Here is a 20,161-nt window from a genome sequence, read left to right on the forward strand (position 1 = left end):
AAGAAAAAGGGTCAGGAACTCAAACTAATTCTGTCAACCCCAAAATTAGTCTGAGGTTTGCAAAACCTCAAGCTCCAATGGCTTTGCCCAACTCAAACCAAGGAGAAAATCTCCTGCCAGGAAACGATGTGGCAATTTCATGCAATACTGTGGCAAGTGTGATGAGTAGGCAGGCCTGATTCTGATCTCACCTGCACTGGTTTTACTTCCGTGTAACTCCATTGCTCATCATTTACACAGGCGTGTCAGAACACGAGGCGGCTGGCTGGAGCAGGGGCTGGCTAGCGTGAAACAGGCATGGACTAGGGCAGGAGCCGGAGCAAGGGCAGTCTACCAGAACTACTAGGCAAGGGGAGTGCTCCTGGCCAGGTAGTGATATTGAGCAAACTGGAGCAACAGCCTCCCTTGAACAGCCTATACATCTTGATTATCACTTCAAAAGTTTTTTTTCTCTTACTTAATTGGCCTCTCAGAGTTGGTAAGACAACTCCCACCTGTTCATGCTCTCTGTATGTGGGTGTATATATATCTCCTCAATATATGGTTCACTCTATATGCATCCGAAGAAGTGGGTTGTAGCCCACGAAAGCTTATGCTCTAATAAATTTGTTAGTCTCTAAGGTGCCACAAGTACTCCTGTTATTTTAGCCTATACACCAGCCTTGGGATCATAGGCGCCAACTTCCTCTCTACCTGGGGGTGCTCAACCCCCCCCCACGACCCATGCCCCCACTCCACCCCTTCCCCCAAGCCCCCACCCCGCCTCTTCCCACCCTCGCTCTGCCCCCAGCCCTGCCTCAACTCCACCCCTTCCCCCAAGCCCCCACCCCGCCTCTTCCCACCCTCGCTCCGCCCCCAGCCCTGCCTCAACTCCACCCCTTCCCCCAAGTCCACACCCCACCTCTTTCTGCCCCCACCCCGCCTCTTCTCGCCCCTGCCCTGCCTCTTCCCCACCCCTTTCCGCCCTCTCCCCCAAGCATGCCCTTCCCCCTCCCTCCAAGTGTAACCCACACACCTCCTGGGTGTGGTGCTCCGTCCCATCTAGTGGCACCAAGACCACTGAGACAGAGATAAATGAATCTGCTCTACAGCCTTAACTAACAGCCACATGGCTTTTAGCTCATGCAGTAGAGGCTCATGCCCTAAGCTCCAGATGCTCCAGGTTCGATCCTGCCTGCTGATGACCAGGGTCGGTCGGTGTTACACAAGCACCAAAAGAAGGCATTACTCTGCCGCTCCTCAACCCTCCTAGCCTTCAGAACAGCTACCTTAGCCCAAGTGTATTTCAAAAACCCAGAAATGTGTGTGTCAGATGATCCAATAGTTTGCTTTGCTTTCAGATTTAACTCAGACCAACACGCTGATGATCATATAGAATTGATCTCAGTGCTACCCTTGGAAGCCTATCTGTTCTTTGCTCCTCAGACACAAACACACCAAGGAGCTTTGCAAGAAACCTGCAGTCTGCTTACCTGAGCCTCTGCAGGCAGTGTTTGCTGGTCTGCATCACAGAGGAAGAAGGGGGCTTGTAGGGACAGGAGAACGCTGAGTGGCAGGGAGGAGATGTTCTTTAAGATCAGAGGTTCATACTGCGAAGTCAGGACATCACTGGGGTGCTGTGTAGATGCAAAGCTATGTGAGAAAGGAAGAGAAACCCCGAGACAAGCACATGCCCACTAGGACTACTGGGCTGCAGGCAGGCAGCTGGGCCTGGAAGGGAGAGTTCAATCCTCCGCCACAGCACAGCAGCTCATTTCTACAGCTTTTGTGGCATGAGCAAAGTCCAACATGCCTCATCAAAGCTTTGTGTGGACATGACAATGCCGGCTTTGTTAGGATGACGATAAAGCATTTTCTGAATGAAGCAGGGTATAGCTTTGTGTTTCTACAATGTCACAAGAAAAAATAAGGATAATAAGGCATACAATTTTAAGTGAGTAATTAGCCATTGGAACAATTTACCAAGGGTCATGGTGATTTGATTTTAAAATCAAGATTGGATGTTTTTCTACAAGATCTGCACTAGGAATTATTTTGGGAACATTCTCTGGCCTGTGGTATTTAGGAGGTCAGACTAGATGATCACAGTGGTCCCTTTCTGGCCTTGGTATCTATTATTCTTTTTCTCATTTCTTCCTGGGTTCCTTTCCCCAATTTTCAAAATGTTCCAATTTGAAATTTCATCAAAATTCAAAAACCATTATGACCAGCTGTATAACTGGTCAAAAATTGGGGAAACTTTTCAATGACAATTTTGTCAATTTCTCCCCTTCCCTCTCCCCTCCTTTTCTTTTTCTTTTTCTAATTTCAAAATTTTCTCACACACCCAAAATTGGCAAAGTTTGAAAAATTTCGACCAGCTCTATCACTATTAATACTTTCTAGCCCTTTTCTCCCTCAAATGCATTTACTTTACAAACCATAACATGTGAGGCTGGGAAGTATTACTATCCCCATTTTACAGATGGGGAAGTAGAGGCACAAAGAAGTGAAATGACTTGACCAAGATCACACAGGAAAGTGCAGTGGCAGAGTGGGGAACAGAACACAGGTCCCCTGACTCCAAGTCCTATACTTTAACTAATAGACAGTGAATCTTTCTCAGTCTAACTGGCACAAAGGGCTTTTCTTCACAGAGTAAATCCTGCCAACCTTACTGATCTGAGGCATCCCATTAAAGTCAATGGGGCTACTTGCATGAGAAAGACAAGCAAGAAAGAAAATGTTTCCTGCATATGCACTAGGCTAGGATCCTGCATAGCTCAGGTGGCAAAGTGTTTTCTGTCCTCTCTGCTATAAAACCAAACAGTCGGCAGGTTCCCAATCTAGCCTATTTGTTCCTGTTTAAACCTGGCATCTCTCTAAGGTTTATGATCAGTTTCTACAAAGTAGATGGTGTTTGAGAAACTAAATGTATTTATCTCAAGCAGCGATAGTGTCATTACAGCCAATAAATCAGAGTGTGTGGCACCAAACCGAATGCAGAGAGACAGCTGGAACAACTGGATGGCACCAAATTAAACCGGAATGTTGAGTTCTAACAGCTCATTCGCATGGGCTACATCAGTGGTTCTCAAACTGTGGGTTGGGACCCCAAAGTGGGTCGTGACCCCATTTTAATGGGGTCGCCAGGGCTGGCTTAGACTTGCTGGGCCTGAGGGCTTGGGCCCCCTGGCCTGAAGAAGTGGGGCTTTGGCTTTGCATTCCCCACCCCCAGGGTGGCGGGACTTAGGTGGCCTCAGGCTTCTGTCCCCCCTCCTGGGGTCCTGTAGTAATTTTTTTTGTCAGAAGGGGGTCGAGGCACAATGAAGTCTGAGAAGTCTGCTGTTCTGCAACATTGCTGGCTGTGGTGAATAGAGAATAGGGATGAACAAGCAGGAGTGAGGTGGGAAAATTGCTTCCCATCAGCTGATATCTTGCAGGACAGGGGATGAAGATGCAGGAATCTGGCTGCAGAGATGAGTGGGACTGAACTGCTCTGTGTATGAGAGTTACATTTCCTAACACAGCAGTTGCTTAAGAATGTCTCCGAATCCTTATGAATACAGAGGGAAATGCAACTGGCAAGAATGGAGATGCGTTAACACAACAGTTCATATATCAATAGTGTGGAGAGCAGAGTTGGACCTGAAGAGAAAGTAGGAAACGACAGTTTCTCTTGTCAACCTAATTTAAAGTATAGTGGGGCAGAACCTCAACTGTTATAAACTGTCATCACTCCAGTGAAGGACTAGGAGTCTATTCTAGTCCTGGAAGGACCTGGTATAACAGACTGCCATGTCATGACAACGTTAGGTATAGAACTGGTACTTTTGAGAGGTTGTCATGACTCCCCTAGTACAGATGGACTCATGGTAACCAAGGCACCTAGCTATACTGGTGGAAGGGAACAAAAAATAATCTCCACAACATTTTTAAAAAGTCTTTGAATCTTTCCTAAATCAGATGCACAGAGAGCTCACATAATGGGGTGGGGCAATGGTTTTACTAGCATTCATGTGTGATGATCTGGAACCCTGCTCGTGGCCTCAGCATTGTCAGCTATGGCACCATCCCACACAGAAGCTGATCAGTTCTTTATTTCTCAACATACTATCATGCGACTTGCCCAGGGGCCTTGGGAAGTCACTTAACTGCTCTTGCGGTTTATCTACACTCCAGCTGGGAGGTGTAATTTCCAGCTCAAGGAGACACCCCCACCCTAGCTAGTGTGGTAAAAATAGAAGTGCAGCCACCTTGGCTGGCCGCCCTAAGTATGATCCTGGCCAAGATGAAAAGTAGGTACTCGGGGCAGCTAACCCTTCCCACTGCTTGCACCTTATCTACCCACAGGCATAGCGGGACGGTGAGGAATTAATTAATGCTTCTAAAGGAGATTGACCATGTAAAACACTATTAAAGGCGAAATCCTAACCCCACTGAAGTCAATTGCAAAACTCCCATTGACTTCAAGGGGGCCAGGATTTCACACACAGTCTTTGTGCACACACACACACACACACACACACACACACACACACTCACACACACACAATATCCTTTCAATCAGCCATTTGGCTGACTATCTATTAAATGCCAGCAGTCAGCCTAATGCTTTACCTTCTCCACTCGGAAAGTGATCTCTTTGGAGGAGAGGTGCAGAATGGGTGCGATGAATTCACATGTGACGTCCACTTGCATTATCCGTTCCTTCCCAGACTGCTTCCCTATAATGGCATGGCAAATCAATCGTTCCTTCACTACCTGTGCAGGAAACAGTCACAGCTCATTGTCAGTGCGAAACTAGCAGCAGTACTGAGATACGTCTTGGCTGCTGGTACAAAGCCAATGGGTTCCATGTGCACGAACAGCAGCCTGTTACCTATTCTTGGCACTCACTGGGCACCATAGCCTATAGGAATAAAGATATATACATCTGTCTGTAAAATTTCCTGTGTTTCTCTATACTGCACTCTGTTTTTTCAGTACTAACATTTCCATAATACCATGTGTTCTGCAACTCCTGATGAAGACACTTCTGAGTTAGGTGCTACCTACGACCATAATTACTAAAGCATCAAATTAATATTTTTATGATCTATCCCTTTGCCAAGCACAACACTTTTATAAAACTGGAGGGAATCATTTTTTAAAAAATAGGTGCTATATTAAGGAAAATAGATAAAAAAGGAATCCTGATGCCAGCAAACCTGCCCTCAAAACCATCACAGAAATTATAGGCAGAAAGGCCCCTATAATCCAGTCAGCTCTTTTCCTTGTCAAAGCAAGATTCCGTCCTCCTCTATGTTTGTGTTTGTCTGATCCAGTTTTAAAAGTCCTCTGCGTTGGGGCTTGCAACACATTCCTTGGGAGTCAACTGGCCAACACAACAACTCTCACGTCAGGAGATTTTTCTGAGTCACCTTACACAAGAACATAAGAACGGTCATACTGGGTCAGACCAAAGGTCCATCTAGCTTAGTATCCTGTCTTCCAAAAGTGGCCAATGCCAGGTACCCCAGAGGGAATGAACAGAACAGGTAATCATCAAGTGATTCATCCCCTGTCGCCCATTCCCAGCTTCTGGCAAACAGAGGCTAGGGACACCATTCCTGCCCATCTTGGTTGATAGCCATTCATCCATGAACTAATCTAGTTCTTGTTTGAACCCTGTTATAGTCTGGCCTTCACAACATCCTCTGGCAAAGAGTTCCAGAGACTGACTGTGTGTTGTGTGAAAAAATACTTTCTTTTGTTTGTTTTAAACCTGCTGCCTATTAATTTCATTTGGTGAACCCTAGTTCTTGTGTTATGAGGAGGAGTAAATAACATTTCCTTATTTACTTTCTCCAAACCTGTCATGATTGTATAGCCCTCTATCATATCCCTCCTTAGCCCTCTCTTTTCTAAGCTGAAAATTCCCAGTCTTATTAATCTCTCCTCATATGGAAGCCGTTCCAGACCCCTAATCATTTTTGTTGCCCTTTTCTGAATCTTTTCCAATTCCAATATATCTTTGAGATGGGGCGACCACATCTGCATGCAGTATTCAAGATGTGGGTGTACCATGGATTTATATAGAGGCAACACGATATTTTCTGTCTTATTATCTATCCCTTTCTTAATGATTCCCAACATTCTGTTCACTTTTTTGAATGGATGTTTTCACAGACTTATCCACAATGACTCCAAGATCTTTCTGGAATGGTAAGAGCTAATTTAGACCCCAGCATTTTATATGTATAGTTGGGATTATGTTTTCCAATGTGCGTTACTTTGCATTTATCAACATTGAATTTCATCTGCCATTTTGTTCCCCAGTCACGCAGTTTTGAGAGATCCTTTTGTAGCTCTTTGCAGTCTGCCTGGGACTTAACTAGCTTGAGTAGTTTTGTATCATCTGCAAATCTTCTTCAATTTCATCCCATTACTCCTAAGCTATCCCCTATGGTGCTATAACAACACTTTTCCTCCTTCCCTGGAGTTTGGCGCCCTCCCGGTACTTGCTGAAGTTGTCACATAACCAAGCTATGTACCCAGAGCTCTTCTCAGTCTTGAGCCGAGGCCTGCAGAGCTGCCGGGCAGTGAACACCTACATGCTGCTACCCAGCAGCATCTATAACCAGCTCATGCTCCACTACCCATGACTGCTGCAGGCACAGACCACGGAAAGTCCTGCCTCAAGGGGTCTGAGAGGCAGCAGCCTCATGACTCCTGATTGGCTCCCCACCCTAGGTAAACCCAAGGGATGGTCCACAAAGTGTCTAGGCAACAGTGTGGATCTCCTGTAGCTGCCATGATCATTCCCGTTCTTGAATTCCTGTCTTTGACCTTGGCTTGATTTGGATCTCGCCTCCTGACCTGGACACTGACCCGAGCCTGGAAGTTGACCATGAACTCCTCTGCTACTCCCAGCCCCAGGTTTCACCTGGCTCTGACCCTTGGTCCCGACTGCCCTTGTCAGGATCCTGACAGCAAGTCAGTCCCTCTAGCCTCCTGATCGTTTGATTCTCTTCTTTAGGCCCAATCCAATTTGTCAACATCTATCAGGTAATGAGGTGCCCATAACTAAATAGGATACCCCAGTAGCAGTCCTAACAGAACCGTACAGCAACCAGAATCTCTGCTGCCTGGAAAAAGCCATGCAGAAGTGTGAAAACTGGGTTTCCTTCTGCCACCAGTTGGGACGGACAGGGTCTCCCCCTGTGACATAGCACAAGATTTCCACCCCACTAAGCTCATAGACCATTGGGGATCTGCCAGAGGGAAGGGCAACCACATTGACATCCCTTTGTCTCTGCTATACTATCTATTCCCTTGGCATGCAATAGCCCAGGAGGGAACAGAAAACTTCCTCCGAGAGGGTCAGCTAGCTGGTGAGTACTCCAGAAACACCTCTCCCCCAGGAGCATTCCACAGCACTGACATCAGGGACAACACAAGCTAAGAAACATTCCCTCTGAATTACTATGCACAGCTATGGCCTGCAGTTCTGAAGCAGGAGAATCCAGAACAGCTTGACTGGCAACCCCCTCTTCTCCCTCCCTGCCTGTTAAACCAGAACCCTGCAGGACTTCCATTGGGCGAGGGGAGGAGAGGAGCAAGCTTCACTCCCACTTCTGAGTCCTCCCCAAGCCTCACACCAATGGTGCAAGGCTCCCTTTCACTCAAGGAAGGAAAGGGGAGTGTGGGCTCAGTGGAAAGGGATGATTAGGTCCCTGTGCTGTAATGTGCATACACACAGCCTTGAACTTTGTTGTCCATTATCACACCTAAGTCTCTTTCAGCATTCCCGGTTTCCCCCCGTTAGCCTGTTGGAGCCTGGGTTTGGTGCCTTTCCCAGCATGCTGCAGTGCTATACTTGATGTCCCATGCTGTCCCTGGGACAGAAGGGCAGGGCATACTGGGATGGAAAATATTGATGAGATACGAGCTGTCAAATATAATGATCTGTGGGAACAGCCTTTTAGAGTGGAAGATATCACTCTGCGTTCTTTAAAAACAATGCATTAGGTCGAACGTTTCCCGACAGGACACAGCATGTTAAATGGACATTTTTAAAATTTCTTTATAAATATAAGTAATGCCTGTGTTCGAGGTTACTCACCCCGTTACATAGCTGTGTTTTGGATTATTCCCCTCTCCCATTATATTACCTTGCATTTTTCTAATTACTTTCTGGCCATGATCCTAATCTCTCCAGACACTTCAATATTATTTCTTCAGACTTCCCTTCTGCCTCAGCACATGACTCCCTGTAACTTGTTGCTTGCCCCAGAAGACAGCTGGTATTTTGGCATTTGAATGTTGGGTTTATGGTAGCTATAGTAACAAGAAAAGCCTTAGCGACTAATAGTGCCCAAGCAAGAAAAGCAACTGGTGCTACCATGGTAACTTGTGGCGTTACAGCAATTCTTGAAAGAAATTGATCATTTTCTAAGATAAATGTCAAGGGACCAGCCTAAGAAATACCAGTGGCAACAATCTAATTGAAACGCTGCAGCTCTTGCAGTCCTTTACCTTAGGGGTGTCAGAGGAGCCTTCCAGCATCACATCCATGGTCTTGCCTGGGATCAGCTCCATCCTTAATGGTCGAAGCTTAAACACCGGAGAGGGGGTCTCTGGTCTCTGGGGGGAGTTCTTGCCCTTGGCATTACCGATAGCAGGGAAATGGTTACGCTGGCGAAATGGAGGGAAACCTTCTGTCATCCAGTAGAGCTGATGGGTTCGTCGTCCACGATTGGTTATCTTGAAGCGATAGCAGCAGGGATCCAGACTAGAAGAACAGCAGAATAGAGGCAGATGGAAAAGGTTACTGATGATGGGGTGTCTCTATTGAGAGAGCAAAAGGTCATTTATTTAACTGGGAAGCTACTAGAGAAATGTATAAAACATTCAATTTGCCAATACCGGGGGGAGGGAGGAGGGATGAAGGGGTGATCACTAGCAGCCAGCACAGATTTACCAAGAACAAATCATGCCAAACCAGCATGATACCATCATACCTTCTTTGACAGGGTAACTGGTTTGGTGGATAGGAGGAATGCGGTGGACATAATATACCTGGACTTCAGCAAGGCTTTTGACACAGTCCCACGTGACATTCTGATAAGTTAGCTGGAGAAATGCGGGTTTGGCGGAACTCCCATTAAGTGGATACAGAATTGATTAAACAACCACAAACAAAGAGTAACGATTAATGGAATGATGTCAGGTTGGAGGGAGGTCTCAAGTGGGGTTCCACAGGGATCTGTTCTGGGTCCGGTGTTGTTTAACATCTGTGTCAATGACCAGGATGTAAGAATAAAGCGCATACTGATCAAATGTGCAGATGACACAAAGCTTGGGAGGGGGCGGGGGGGAGACTGCCAACACTTTGGAGGATAAAGCTACAATTCAGAGGGATCTTGATAAATTGGAGAACTGGGCTAAAGACAAAAACATGAAATTCAACAAAGACAAATGTAAGATGCTACACTTAGGGAAGAAAAACCAAATGCATGAATACAGAATGGGGGATAACTGGCTTGGCAGCAGCGCTGCTGAGAAAGATCTGGGAGTTGTGGTGGATCACAACCTCAACATGAATCAGCAATGTGATGTTGTGGCAAAAAAAGAAATGCAATTTTGGTTGCATTAACAGAGGCCTAGCATGGGAGTGATAGTACCGCTTTATTTGGTGCTGGTTAGGCCTCAGCTGGAGTACTGTGTCCAGTTTTGGTCACCAATGCATAGAAAGGATCCAGAGGTGAGCGACAAAGATGCTCAAAGGACTGGAATGCAAGTCATATGAGCAAAGGCTGAAGAAACAGGGTATGTTTACTTTGGAAAAGAGGAGATTAAGAAGGGACATGATAGCAGTCTTCAAATATTGAAAGGCTGCCATAAAAAGATGGAGAAACATTGTTCTCTCTTGCCCCAGAAAGCAGGACAAGAGTCAATGGGTTCAAACTACAGCACAGCAGATTTAGATTAACTCTCAGGAAAAGCTTCCTATCTGTAAAAACAGTAGGCCAATGGAACAGACGCCTAGGGAGGTTGTGGAAGCTTCTTCGCTGGAGGTTTTCAAAAGGTTAGTTTAGACCCAACAAATCTTGCATCTTGGCAAGGGGTTAGACTAGATGACCCTTGTTGTCCCTTCTAACCCGATGATTCTAGGATTGCTGGAACGCAGCTATTCAACTGCACCCACAGCATTAACGCTAACTCTTAACAGAATGCCATGTTGTGACATCCAAAGAGACTTGTGTGGCTTGAAGCGATGGCTAACACAATATACTTTTTAAAGAGCCACTCTGTGCCAAATGGCCCTCAGTTTATGAAGCGCCTCCTAACAAGCTGCAATAAAGAATCAGGGCCGGCTCCAGGCACCAGCGCAGGAAGGGGCGGCACGTCCGGGTCTTCGGTGTCAATTCGGCAGCGGGTCCCTTGGTCTCTCACGGAGGGAAGGACCGGCCGCCGAACTGCCGCCGAAGAATGAAGCGGAGCAGTAGAGCTGCCGCCGAAGTGCCGCCGATCGCGGCTTTAGCTTTTTTTTTTCCCTTCGCCGCTTGGGGCGGCAAAAAAGCTGGAGCTGGCCCTGTAAAGAATGAAACAGAAAGGACCAAATCTCAGCATTTGCAGTAATTATGCTTCTCCTTACCTTTATCTCTTTAATATCCTCTATGTATCTGTGCAAAGCTAGTCCCCAGAGTCCCACAAAGTGAGCTGGTTTAAACTGGCCATGGCAGGAGAGGCAAGCAAGTACCCAGCCCTGTTGTCTGTTACAACTTCCCTTCAGTGTAGCCGCTGAGTGCAGGTGGTGGCTCAGGCTAGGCACATGAGTACAATCCTGCCTGCCCCCTGGTATGAGCAGCTAGCTCGAGCCACTGTGGCCAGACTGCTGTTTTTAGCGCGCTAGATCAATCAGATTGTAGACACCTCCCAGCTGCAGTGTAGCTACATAAATATCCATCTACATTTTACAAAATAAACCTTGGAGGACTGGAGGGGAGATATTGACCCTTTCCCAACATGACCCTGAAAGGACCGAATCCTGTCTATGATTCCTCTCATTAAGATCTCTGCACTGCCAAGCCAATGGAGCTTGACAACCCCTCAGGCCGCCCTGTGGGAACTGGCTGAGATAACTGGATTCATGCATGACCTCCAGGGATTTCAGACTAAAGGAAAGAAAGGGCACTGGGTGGCCTGCATCCTGCAACTCCATTTCCTAGAGAAGCTAAAGCTTTTTTTGCTGCTAAAGAGATCCTCTTTCATTGCAATGAGAAAACACAGTGTGCATCTGTATTTGAACATCTGGGTAGACTGCCACCCTTTTCTTCAACTGCTACAGATTAATGGCCTGCTCCAGATAGGAGCTGAGTGCCTTTAACTTCTACCCCACCAGGAGGTGCTCACCACCTAGCAGGATTGGGCTCTAAGGCTCTGTTCTCATTGAAGAGATTCTGAGAAGACGGTGGTAAGCGTGCTACAAGAACTAGACAGAGTCAATAGTTTCCCCATTAGCTACAGTGAGCACAGGGCCGGGCCCTGTCTGCTGTTAGACTGGAGTGACATCAGGGGCTAAATAACAAGAGCTAACATGAAATGAATAGTCAATGAGACATTGATTCCATTATGCACAGAAACATCAAGTGTAAGGTAGTAATTATTTCACTGGATACTAATATAAGCATGACTGGCAGAGGAATTGTTCATGGCACAGTTACTGTCTTGTTTTGGAGGTAAAGAATATGCAGCCAATGAAAAGTGAGTATAACATACCTGGCTAAATACAAAAACAGAATTTACACCATATTCCAAGTTAGTCTGTGAAAGAAAATGTTAAAAATGCATTTGAAGCATACAATGGCTGTGTGAAATACGCCATCTCGTGCAATGCGCAATGACAGATCTGAACTTTAAATCAAGTTCTGTACAGATGCCTAATTTCTGGTTCAGTAAAAGCCAAATTCATCTTAGTATCTATGTCCCATTTCACTTTATTTAGTTGCAGTTTTGCAGCTAGTTGCAATGGTGGCTTAACCGCAGGAAGATGCTGCAGGATAGGAGGAGAAAGACTGTCAGAAGAACATGAATTGAGTAATGCTGCCAACATCTTATCACTATGCATCCAATCTGGCCATCAGGACATGTCTGATCAACCATCAGGAATAGCCATGGAAACAGTGGTGGACAAACCCAAGCCTTTATGGAGCTTTTAGTTAAGGCCGCAAGTTTGTCACGGAAGTCACGGATTCCATGACTTTGCGTGACCTCCATGATTTCTGCAGCGACCGCTACACCTGGCCCTGCGGCAGCGCAGGCAGCCTCTGGGCCAGTTGCACCAGCCGCTGCTGGGGAAGTCTCGGGCCACCGCGCCCCCTTCCCCCAGAAGCAGCAGGAGTTTGGGTGTGGGAGGGGGCAGGGGGTTGGGGCAATGGACAGGGTGAGGCAGGCTCTGGGCAGCGCTTACCTCAGGGAGCTCCCCAGAAGCAGCAATATACCCCTTGCTCAGCTCCTAGGCAGAGGCGTGGCCAGGTAGCTCTGCGTGCTGCCTCTGCTTGCAGGCACCACCCCCACAGCTCCCATTGGCAGTGGTTCCCGGCTAATGGGAGCTGCAGAGCCGGCGGTCTGGGCAGAGGCAGCACACAGAGCTGCCTGGCCATGTCTCTGCCTAAGAGCTGAGCGAGGGGGATGTCGCTGATTCCGGGGAGGCGCGGAGCCAGGTAGGGAGCCTGCCAGTCCCGCCAGCACCAGTGGGGGTCCCGGGCTGCGCTAGGGTAGCCAGGCATCTGGTTTTCAACCAGAATGCCCGATGGAAAAGGGACCCTGGCGGCTCTGGTCAGCACCGCTGACCGGGCCGTTAAATGTCCGGTTGGTGGCACAGCGGGGCTAAGGCAGGCTCCCTGCCTGCCCTGGCTCCGTGCAGCTCCCAGAAGCGGCCAGCATGTCCGGCCCCTAGATGCAGGGACGACCAGGGAAGCTCCACGTGCTGGCTCTGCCCCCAGCACCGGCTTTGCAGCTCCCATTGGCTGGGAACCATGGCCAATGGGAGCTGCGGGGGTGGCACCTGCAGGTGCAGGCAGCATGCACCACACAGAGCCTCCTGGCTGTGCCTCCACGTAGGGGCCGGACATGCCAGCCACTTTCGAGAGCAGTGCGGAGCCAGGGCAGGCAGGGAGCCTGCCTTAGCCCTGCTGCACCGCCAACCAGGAACCGCCTGAGGTAAACGCTGCCCGTCTGGAGTCCGCACCCCACCCCCTGCCCCAGGTCAGAACCCCCTCCTGCACCCAAACTCTCTCCCAGAGCCTGCACCCCCTTCCACACCCCAATCACCTACCCCAGCCCTGAGCCCCCTCCCGCATTCCAAACCCCTTGGCCCCAGCTCGGAGCCCCCTCCTGCACCCCAAAACCCTGATCCCCAGCCCCACCCCAGAGCCCTTACCCCCAGTGAAGGTGAGTGAGGGTGGGGCAGAGCAAGTGACGGGGGGAGGGGGGGCTGGAGTGAGTAGGGGCAGGGCCTCAGACGGGCAGGGGCAGGGTCTCAGGGAAGTGGTATTTGGTTTTGTGCAATTAGAAAGTTGGCAATCCTAGGCTGTGCACTGCTGCCTGCGCCTCCCCAGCACCAGTGTGGGCCCCGGGCTGCGCGCCACTGCCCACCTCCCTTCCAGCACCAGTGTGGGCCCCGGGCTGCACACCACCGCCCTCCCCCCCCAGCACCCGTGGCGCCCCAGGGCCGCTCCCCCCCCCCCCCAGCATCCCGGGCACCCCAGGGCCGCCCCGCTCCAAGATTTATTCAGGGGTATATAGTAGAAGTCATGGACAGGTCACGGGCCATTAATTTTTGTTTACTGCCCGTGACCTGTCCGTGACTTTTACTAGAAATACCCGTGACTAAAATACAGCCTTACTTATAGTTAACCAAGGATCACAAAACGCCCCGGATATCTACACTCAAATGGAACTAAAGCTCAAAACTAGTGTAGGTGACTGAAAACTATCGTATCTCAAACCCTTAGAGCTAAATTCTTCCATTTGAGACTCATCTCTTTTCCATTCACCATCCAGGGTCAATGGACTTTTGCTTTCCCCCAACTATTTTCAGAACAGGACCTTGCAGTCATTCTCCCTTTTCCAATCAAGAGATAAAGCTTTTCTTCCAGCTTCTGCCCTAAAGCCAAGAGAGATTGGTGGGAAAAGATGAGGAGCAAGAGGAGGGGAGACATGAAGAAAGATGAGAAGAGAGGCTAACTGTCATGACTCGCAGGTCTCTAACCTGGATCTGCAGGTTTCCTGGGCAGCATCATGCTCCAACCCCCCCACTGATGACTTACTAGCATATGCTAGAACCAGGACTCCTTGAAACCCAGCTCACTTAGAACTCGCCTTTGGGCCCCAACTGTTGGAAGACTGGGGCTCCTGATTGGCCTACTTCCCCTGTTTAAGCCAGAAGGAAGAATAAGACGTCATAGAATGATAAAATCATAGGACTAGACGGGACCTCGAGAGGTCATCTAGCCCAGTCCCCTGCACTCATGGCAGGACTAAATATAACTGGGTTCCACCCTGCTTTGGACCGCACATCCAACACTGCCTGCTCCTGATCTCAACCACCTGGTTTCCTGACTCAGCCTGATTCCTGGTATCTAACTTATAGTTCCTGACCTTCTAGTTCTGAACTCCAGCTGGCAATGGGGACCTGCACCCACCCCACAAGATAACCACTAGGCCTGACTGCCTACGTCCCAGCCCTGACACTAATAGACAGAACTCCAGCAGGGGACCCATGAAATAAAAGTGAGCTAGGGAAGGTTAAAGGACAAAGACAAATTTTGCTGCTCTCCCAAGGCGCTGAGGTGTGGAGCCTGCTGCAGGTAGAAAGAAAGCAGTACTGTTAATTTAGAAGAGGGGCTGCTAAAGAGCAACATCAAGATTCACTGCTGCTGCAGGGGAGTGGGGGTCATGACCCACCCAAAAGGTGAAAAAAGGAGCAAAATGTTTGACTGATCAAAAAATAAAAGGTTTTTTTATGTATCATTTGTCAATCTTCAGCCTCCTGGACCTTCTGCAATTTCCACTTAGTGGAATTTTGTCAACCACGTCCCATCTTGTTAGCATTCTAAAGTGACAAGTGACTTTGAAAGGGCTACAATATGTCTTCCAATGCACTTATGTAGCGCCTATTTAAGTCAATGGGAGCCATGTCCTTGTACCTACAGTCCTAAGGGACTATAATAAAAAAACGTCCTTGCTCGGGCTCTTTATTTGGTCCATGGAGATGAAGGAGCATAGGAAAAGGAGAGAGCCAGAGAGATGACCTACCTGAAATGGGGTCCCAAGTTGAGTGCTGGAGCAAAGGGTTTGTCCGTGACAATCGTGGTACCAATGCCAACAGCCTGGACTGGGATCACATAGGTATTGCTGTTTTGTATGAACAAGTTCACCTTGTCTTGGAATTTCACCGTGTCATCCAAGTTAGCAACCAGAGTCAGCGATACCTCAGCCTCCGGGGGAACTACACCTTCACTGGGCTCAATCCTCCACAACGAGTGACTGCGAGCCTGCAACAAGATCCAGAAGCTAAGATCCGAATAGATCCATTGGCCTCAATGTACCGGTGAGGCACTACAGGATATGGTTAAAAGGAAGAGAAAGCAACGACGGGCAGGGAAAAAGCAGCATCTCAGGCTGAAATGATTTCTTAAGGAACTCTATGTTTTAATGTTCTAATTCATCACATCTAATAATGAAGGCTGAAACCACATGAGGACTGTTGTAATAATTAAGGTCTAGCAGGCCTATGTGAATTGTGAGCCAAACTGTTGGAAAGTAGGTAAAGGTTCATGAATTATTACAATGACCTGTTATATAAAAATTGTTTAAGAAAGATTTGGGAAGGAGACAGACTGAATTAATTTAAACAGAGCCAGTTTACTGATGCCACTCAAGGACTGTGTTAAGATCATGCCTGGTAGACAAGAAAAGTGTGAGACTGGAAATCAGTGGACCAAAATTGGTGCTTCAGAAATTGGGCCTAATAGGTAGATACAATAATGAGAGGATGGGCTATTCTGCACTTTTTGAGGCCCTTAGAAAGGGAAATGGGGGTGAAACCATCACCATGGCTGCAACGGAAAGATTTTTTCAAAGACACCAGACCCTGAAACTCATCGCTACACCAGTGAGGATCCCAGCCTGATGCATGTGAGATCCTGCTCTGTCTTCCCCTTCCTCAGGTGTCCCTTTCTGTCCCCTGTCCTACCCCCACCCATGGCTTGTCACCAGATCCCGAAATCAACTGCATCAGCCCATCTAGTTCTACTCAGCCTGTGAAGGACCAGTGAAGGAGAGGAACCTGACCAGACCAACCAGATGATGTCCCTGACCAGGCAGATGAGCTGGGGTCCAGAGCAACAGCTGTTATGCCCAAACTGCCAGTCCACAGCACCATCCAGGACTGACCTGTAGCCTGAGAACATAAACAAAAGCCGTATTTCCCCCTCCCTGTTACTACCCTATCTCTTCTCTCCCTTTTGCATCTGTTTTGTCAAAAAGCAGGAAGGTTACTATTGTTCCCGACTCAAAATTGAACTGAACTAATCCTTTCCTCTCCACTAAGGAGGACTGTTTGACAGCATGAGAGACACTAACCGATATTCACCCTTTCTAAAAAGAGATGTTGATAAGTTTTGATTTTTGTTTTACAAAGCCACTCAATTTCAGTTTCAATCCCTTTTGCCTTATTTGATTCCTTTCCTTTTGTGTATTTCAATCAATACATTTCTAACTTCTGGCATGACTTTTCTGGTGGGCTTGCCATGGTACTACGCAGGCCACGGTCTCTATATACCGAACCCCAGACCTTCTTTAAAACTCTTTTGTGTTGGACAGTTTCAGGCTCGTGTTAACACTTTAGATCAACTATATGGGCCCAAAGAGCCAAAATTAATACAACAGGACCCAGGAGATAGAACCTTTCACCTGCAAGTCACTATTTCAAATCCAGCTCATGTCAGCAGTGACCGCAAGCGATTACCATCTGATGGCTTATGGCCTATGTGACCTCTATGAAATTGGTTTGATGGTCCTGTTCCAGTTCCTAGGGGAGATAACCAGATTAAAAAAAAAAACAACCTCCACCACTGACACTAATTAGCATCCTTGCTGTCAGGGTAGGCAGAGGGGCCACAGACTAAATGAGCCATGGAATCGGAACCCCCTGCTGCTGCAGGGGTTACTTAGTTTGACAATAAAGCTGTAAACTAAAGGAATGACTCTGCAAAACCAACTAATCAAAATCCAGATGCAGCCAGCAAGGTCTTTTCTCAAGAGTTAGGCTGTGTTTTTCAAAGGCATCTAAGGGACTTTGGCATCCAATTTCCAGTGAATTTCAATCGGACTAATTCTCTTAGGCTTTGGAGAATCCAAGTCGTCAAGGTTTATGACAAAACAGTACGTTAGTTAACAATTAGAAAGGAAACCAAAACTGAGCCCTGTGATCTGAGTTTCCCAAGTACTCTCCTCCTTCTATCTCCTAAGTAGCCCTTCTCAGAGACCTGCCCTTGAAGGCTTGTGCGATGAGGGTGATAGAAACTGAGCTGAGTTTTTCATAGGAGGCCAGGTAGTGACATGGACCCTGTCAGAGTTGCCCTGCAATAGACACATTTTAATTGGCTCTTGGCCAGTGCTAGGATAAGCTCAAGATGGAATGCAGAGTAAACCCTAAAGATCATAGCTGTATCGGAAAGGGTCTGTGGGCCATTTGTGAACTCTTAGATTTATTCAGAAGGACCCATGCAGGTCGTTTCCACCAGCATCATCCTTAGGCTCCTGTTTTAAGAGAGACTAACTGTCCTCAACAGAATCCCTCAGTGAGCTGTCTCGACAGCTGGGGTAGAAGACACAATCTCCAGCATCTTTTAATTGTACATTTGTGTTTTACTGCTCTGAATAATGCAGAAAGAGGGAAAGGCCATTAAACATGGTCTACGAGATCCAGAAGGACTCACTCAAAACCACCTGAAACAACATGGGAACTATTTGAGAACAGCATTTTTATGAAAAGCGGGGATTTGCTCACTGCTTGAAATGGACTGAAATGCTGTTTGCTTCAAGTGAGATCAGCTCTACTGAGTTTCCGTCCATCAGCCGAGGAGCTCTAACATTATGACAGCCAACTAAATGGAGAAATACATCAGAAAACAAAACAGCACATCAAAGTGCAGGAGCATTTAAAAGGATTCCAAATAACCTCCCCACACAGTTTTAGGTTATTCGGGAGAGGGTGTCTAAGGAAGTGGGCAGAGCCAGATTTTAACTGAAAAGTGAAAATGATCCCATGGAATCAAGGGATTCCTTCCAGTCCTGTGATTCTACGATCATGTCCCCTCTGTTTGGGGCTGTGCTGGTTTCTGACAGAGCAGAAGGGCCGCTCCCCAGTTCTGTGACAGGTCTGCTGCAGACCTGGGGCTTTACAATGACATTAAATACATTACACTGGCAAAATTAACAAACTCAGTCCGATCCAGCTGATTTGCAGCTCCCCACAGCCTCAGGGAGAGGAATCCTTAAAATAGAACCGCAAAGCAAGAGGAGACAGCATAGCAGAGGGCGGTCTGTTATGTCTAGCTCCAGTGCCATGCTTCACTGTCTACATAAGGATGGATGCAGATCTAATTACCGGACCCACTTTGCTCCTGCACCTGCTGCCCTCTCTCTTAGATACAGTCTACTCTTTATTCTTTGGCTTTTGGATCGTGTGTTCCATAACTCTGCTGTTTGGACAGCTACCAGGGTGTTATCTGCCTCTTGTTTCAGATTCCAGGACCTTGTGTTTGGATGTAAAAAAAGCCAAAATCATTCTGGGATGTATTAGCAGGAGTGGTGTAAGTAAGATACGACAAGTAATTCTTCCTCTCTACTCTACGCTGATTAAGCCTCAACTGGAGCATTGTGTCCAGTTCTGGGTGCCACGTTTCAGGAAAGATGTGGACAAACTGGAGAAAGTCCAGAGAAGAGCAACAAAAATGATTATTGGTCTAGAAAACATGACCTATGAGGGAAGATTGAAAAAATTGGGTTTGCTTAGTCTGGAGAAGAGAAGACAGAGGGGACATGATCATAGAATCACAGGACTGGAAGGAACCTTGAGAGGTAATCTAGTCCAGTCCCCTGCACTCATGGCAGGACTAAGTATTATCTAGACCATCCCTGACAGGTGTCAGGGATGGTCTAGATAATACTGTCAGGGTGGTTAAGCACTGGAATAAATTGCCTAGTGTGACAGGGTCAGGCCAGATGGCTACAGAAGAGTGATAGAAGGCAGATATATTAGTCCCAGATTAAGTAGATCCCTTTTCCCCGGGTAAGGTAACAGGGGCAGTTCCAGAACAAGCAGGAACTTGCTGGAACCAGTTAAGGCAGGCAGGCTAATTAGGACACCTGGAGCCAATTAAGAAGAAGCTGCTAGAATCAATTAGGACAGACTGGCTAATCAGGACACCTGGTATAAAAAGGCTCTCACTCCAGTTAGTGAGGTGTGTGTGTGTAAGGAGCTGGGAGTGAGAGGACGTGCTGCTGGAGGACTGAGGAGTATAAGCGTTAACAGACATCAGGAGGAAGGTCCCGTGGTGAGGCTAAAGGTGTTGGGAGGAGGCCATGGGGAACTAGCCCAGGGAGTTGTAGCTGTCGTGCAGCTGTTCCAGGAGGCACTCTAGACAGCTGCAGTCCACAGGGCCCTGGGCTGGAACCCGGAGTAGAGGGTGGGCCCGGGTTCCCCCCAAACCTCCCAACTGATCTGGACTGTGGGTTCTACCAGAGGGGAAGGTCTCTGGACTGTTCCCCAACCCACATGGTGAATCTCTGAGGCAAGAAAATCCGCCAATAAGCGCAGGACCCACCAAGATAGAGAAGGAGCTTTGTCACACTAGGGAGGTTGTGTAATCTCCATCATTGGAGATTTTTAAGAGCAGGTTAGACAAACACCTGTCAGGGATGGTCTAGATAATGCTCAGTCCTGCCATGAGTACAGGGGACTGGACTAGATAACTTATCGAGGTCTCTTCTAGTCCTACAATTCTATGATTCCATGTGAACACCACCACTCTAGCATTCCCATTGAAATGCATGGGTGCTAAAGAAATCTGTGAATAAAACGGTAACCATTGCTCACTCCCCCGGTCAGACCACAGATGCTGCA

The 20,161-nt window shown here is 47.7% G+C and overlaps 1 protein-coding gene across 1 annotated transcript in view; it reads right to left on the reverse strand.

Annotated features, from left to right (window-relative positions):
• The window catches only part of HYDIN (HYDIN axonemal central pair apparatus protein), a 383,856-nt gene that overhangs the window by 191,748 nt on the left and 171,947 nt on the right, over positions 1-20,161 (reverse strand). The window contains 4 exon segments of the mRNA XM_065416810.1: positions 1,473-1,616; positions 4,600-4,743; positions 8,500-8,755; positions 15,286-15,524. Of these exon segments, the coding sequence (XP_065272882.1) occupies positions 1,473-1,616; positions 4,600-4,743; positions 8,500-8,755; positions 15,286-15,524 (783 nt within the window).

Source organism: Emys orbicularis, chromosome 14 (assembly GCF_028017835.1).
Source record: "Emys orbicularis isolate rEmyOrb1 chromosome 14, rEmyOrb1.hap1, whole genome shotgun sequence".
Lineage (NCBI taxonomy): Eukaryota > Metazoa > Chordata > Testudines > Emydidae > Emys > Emys orbicularis.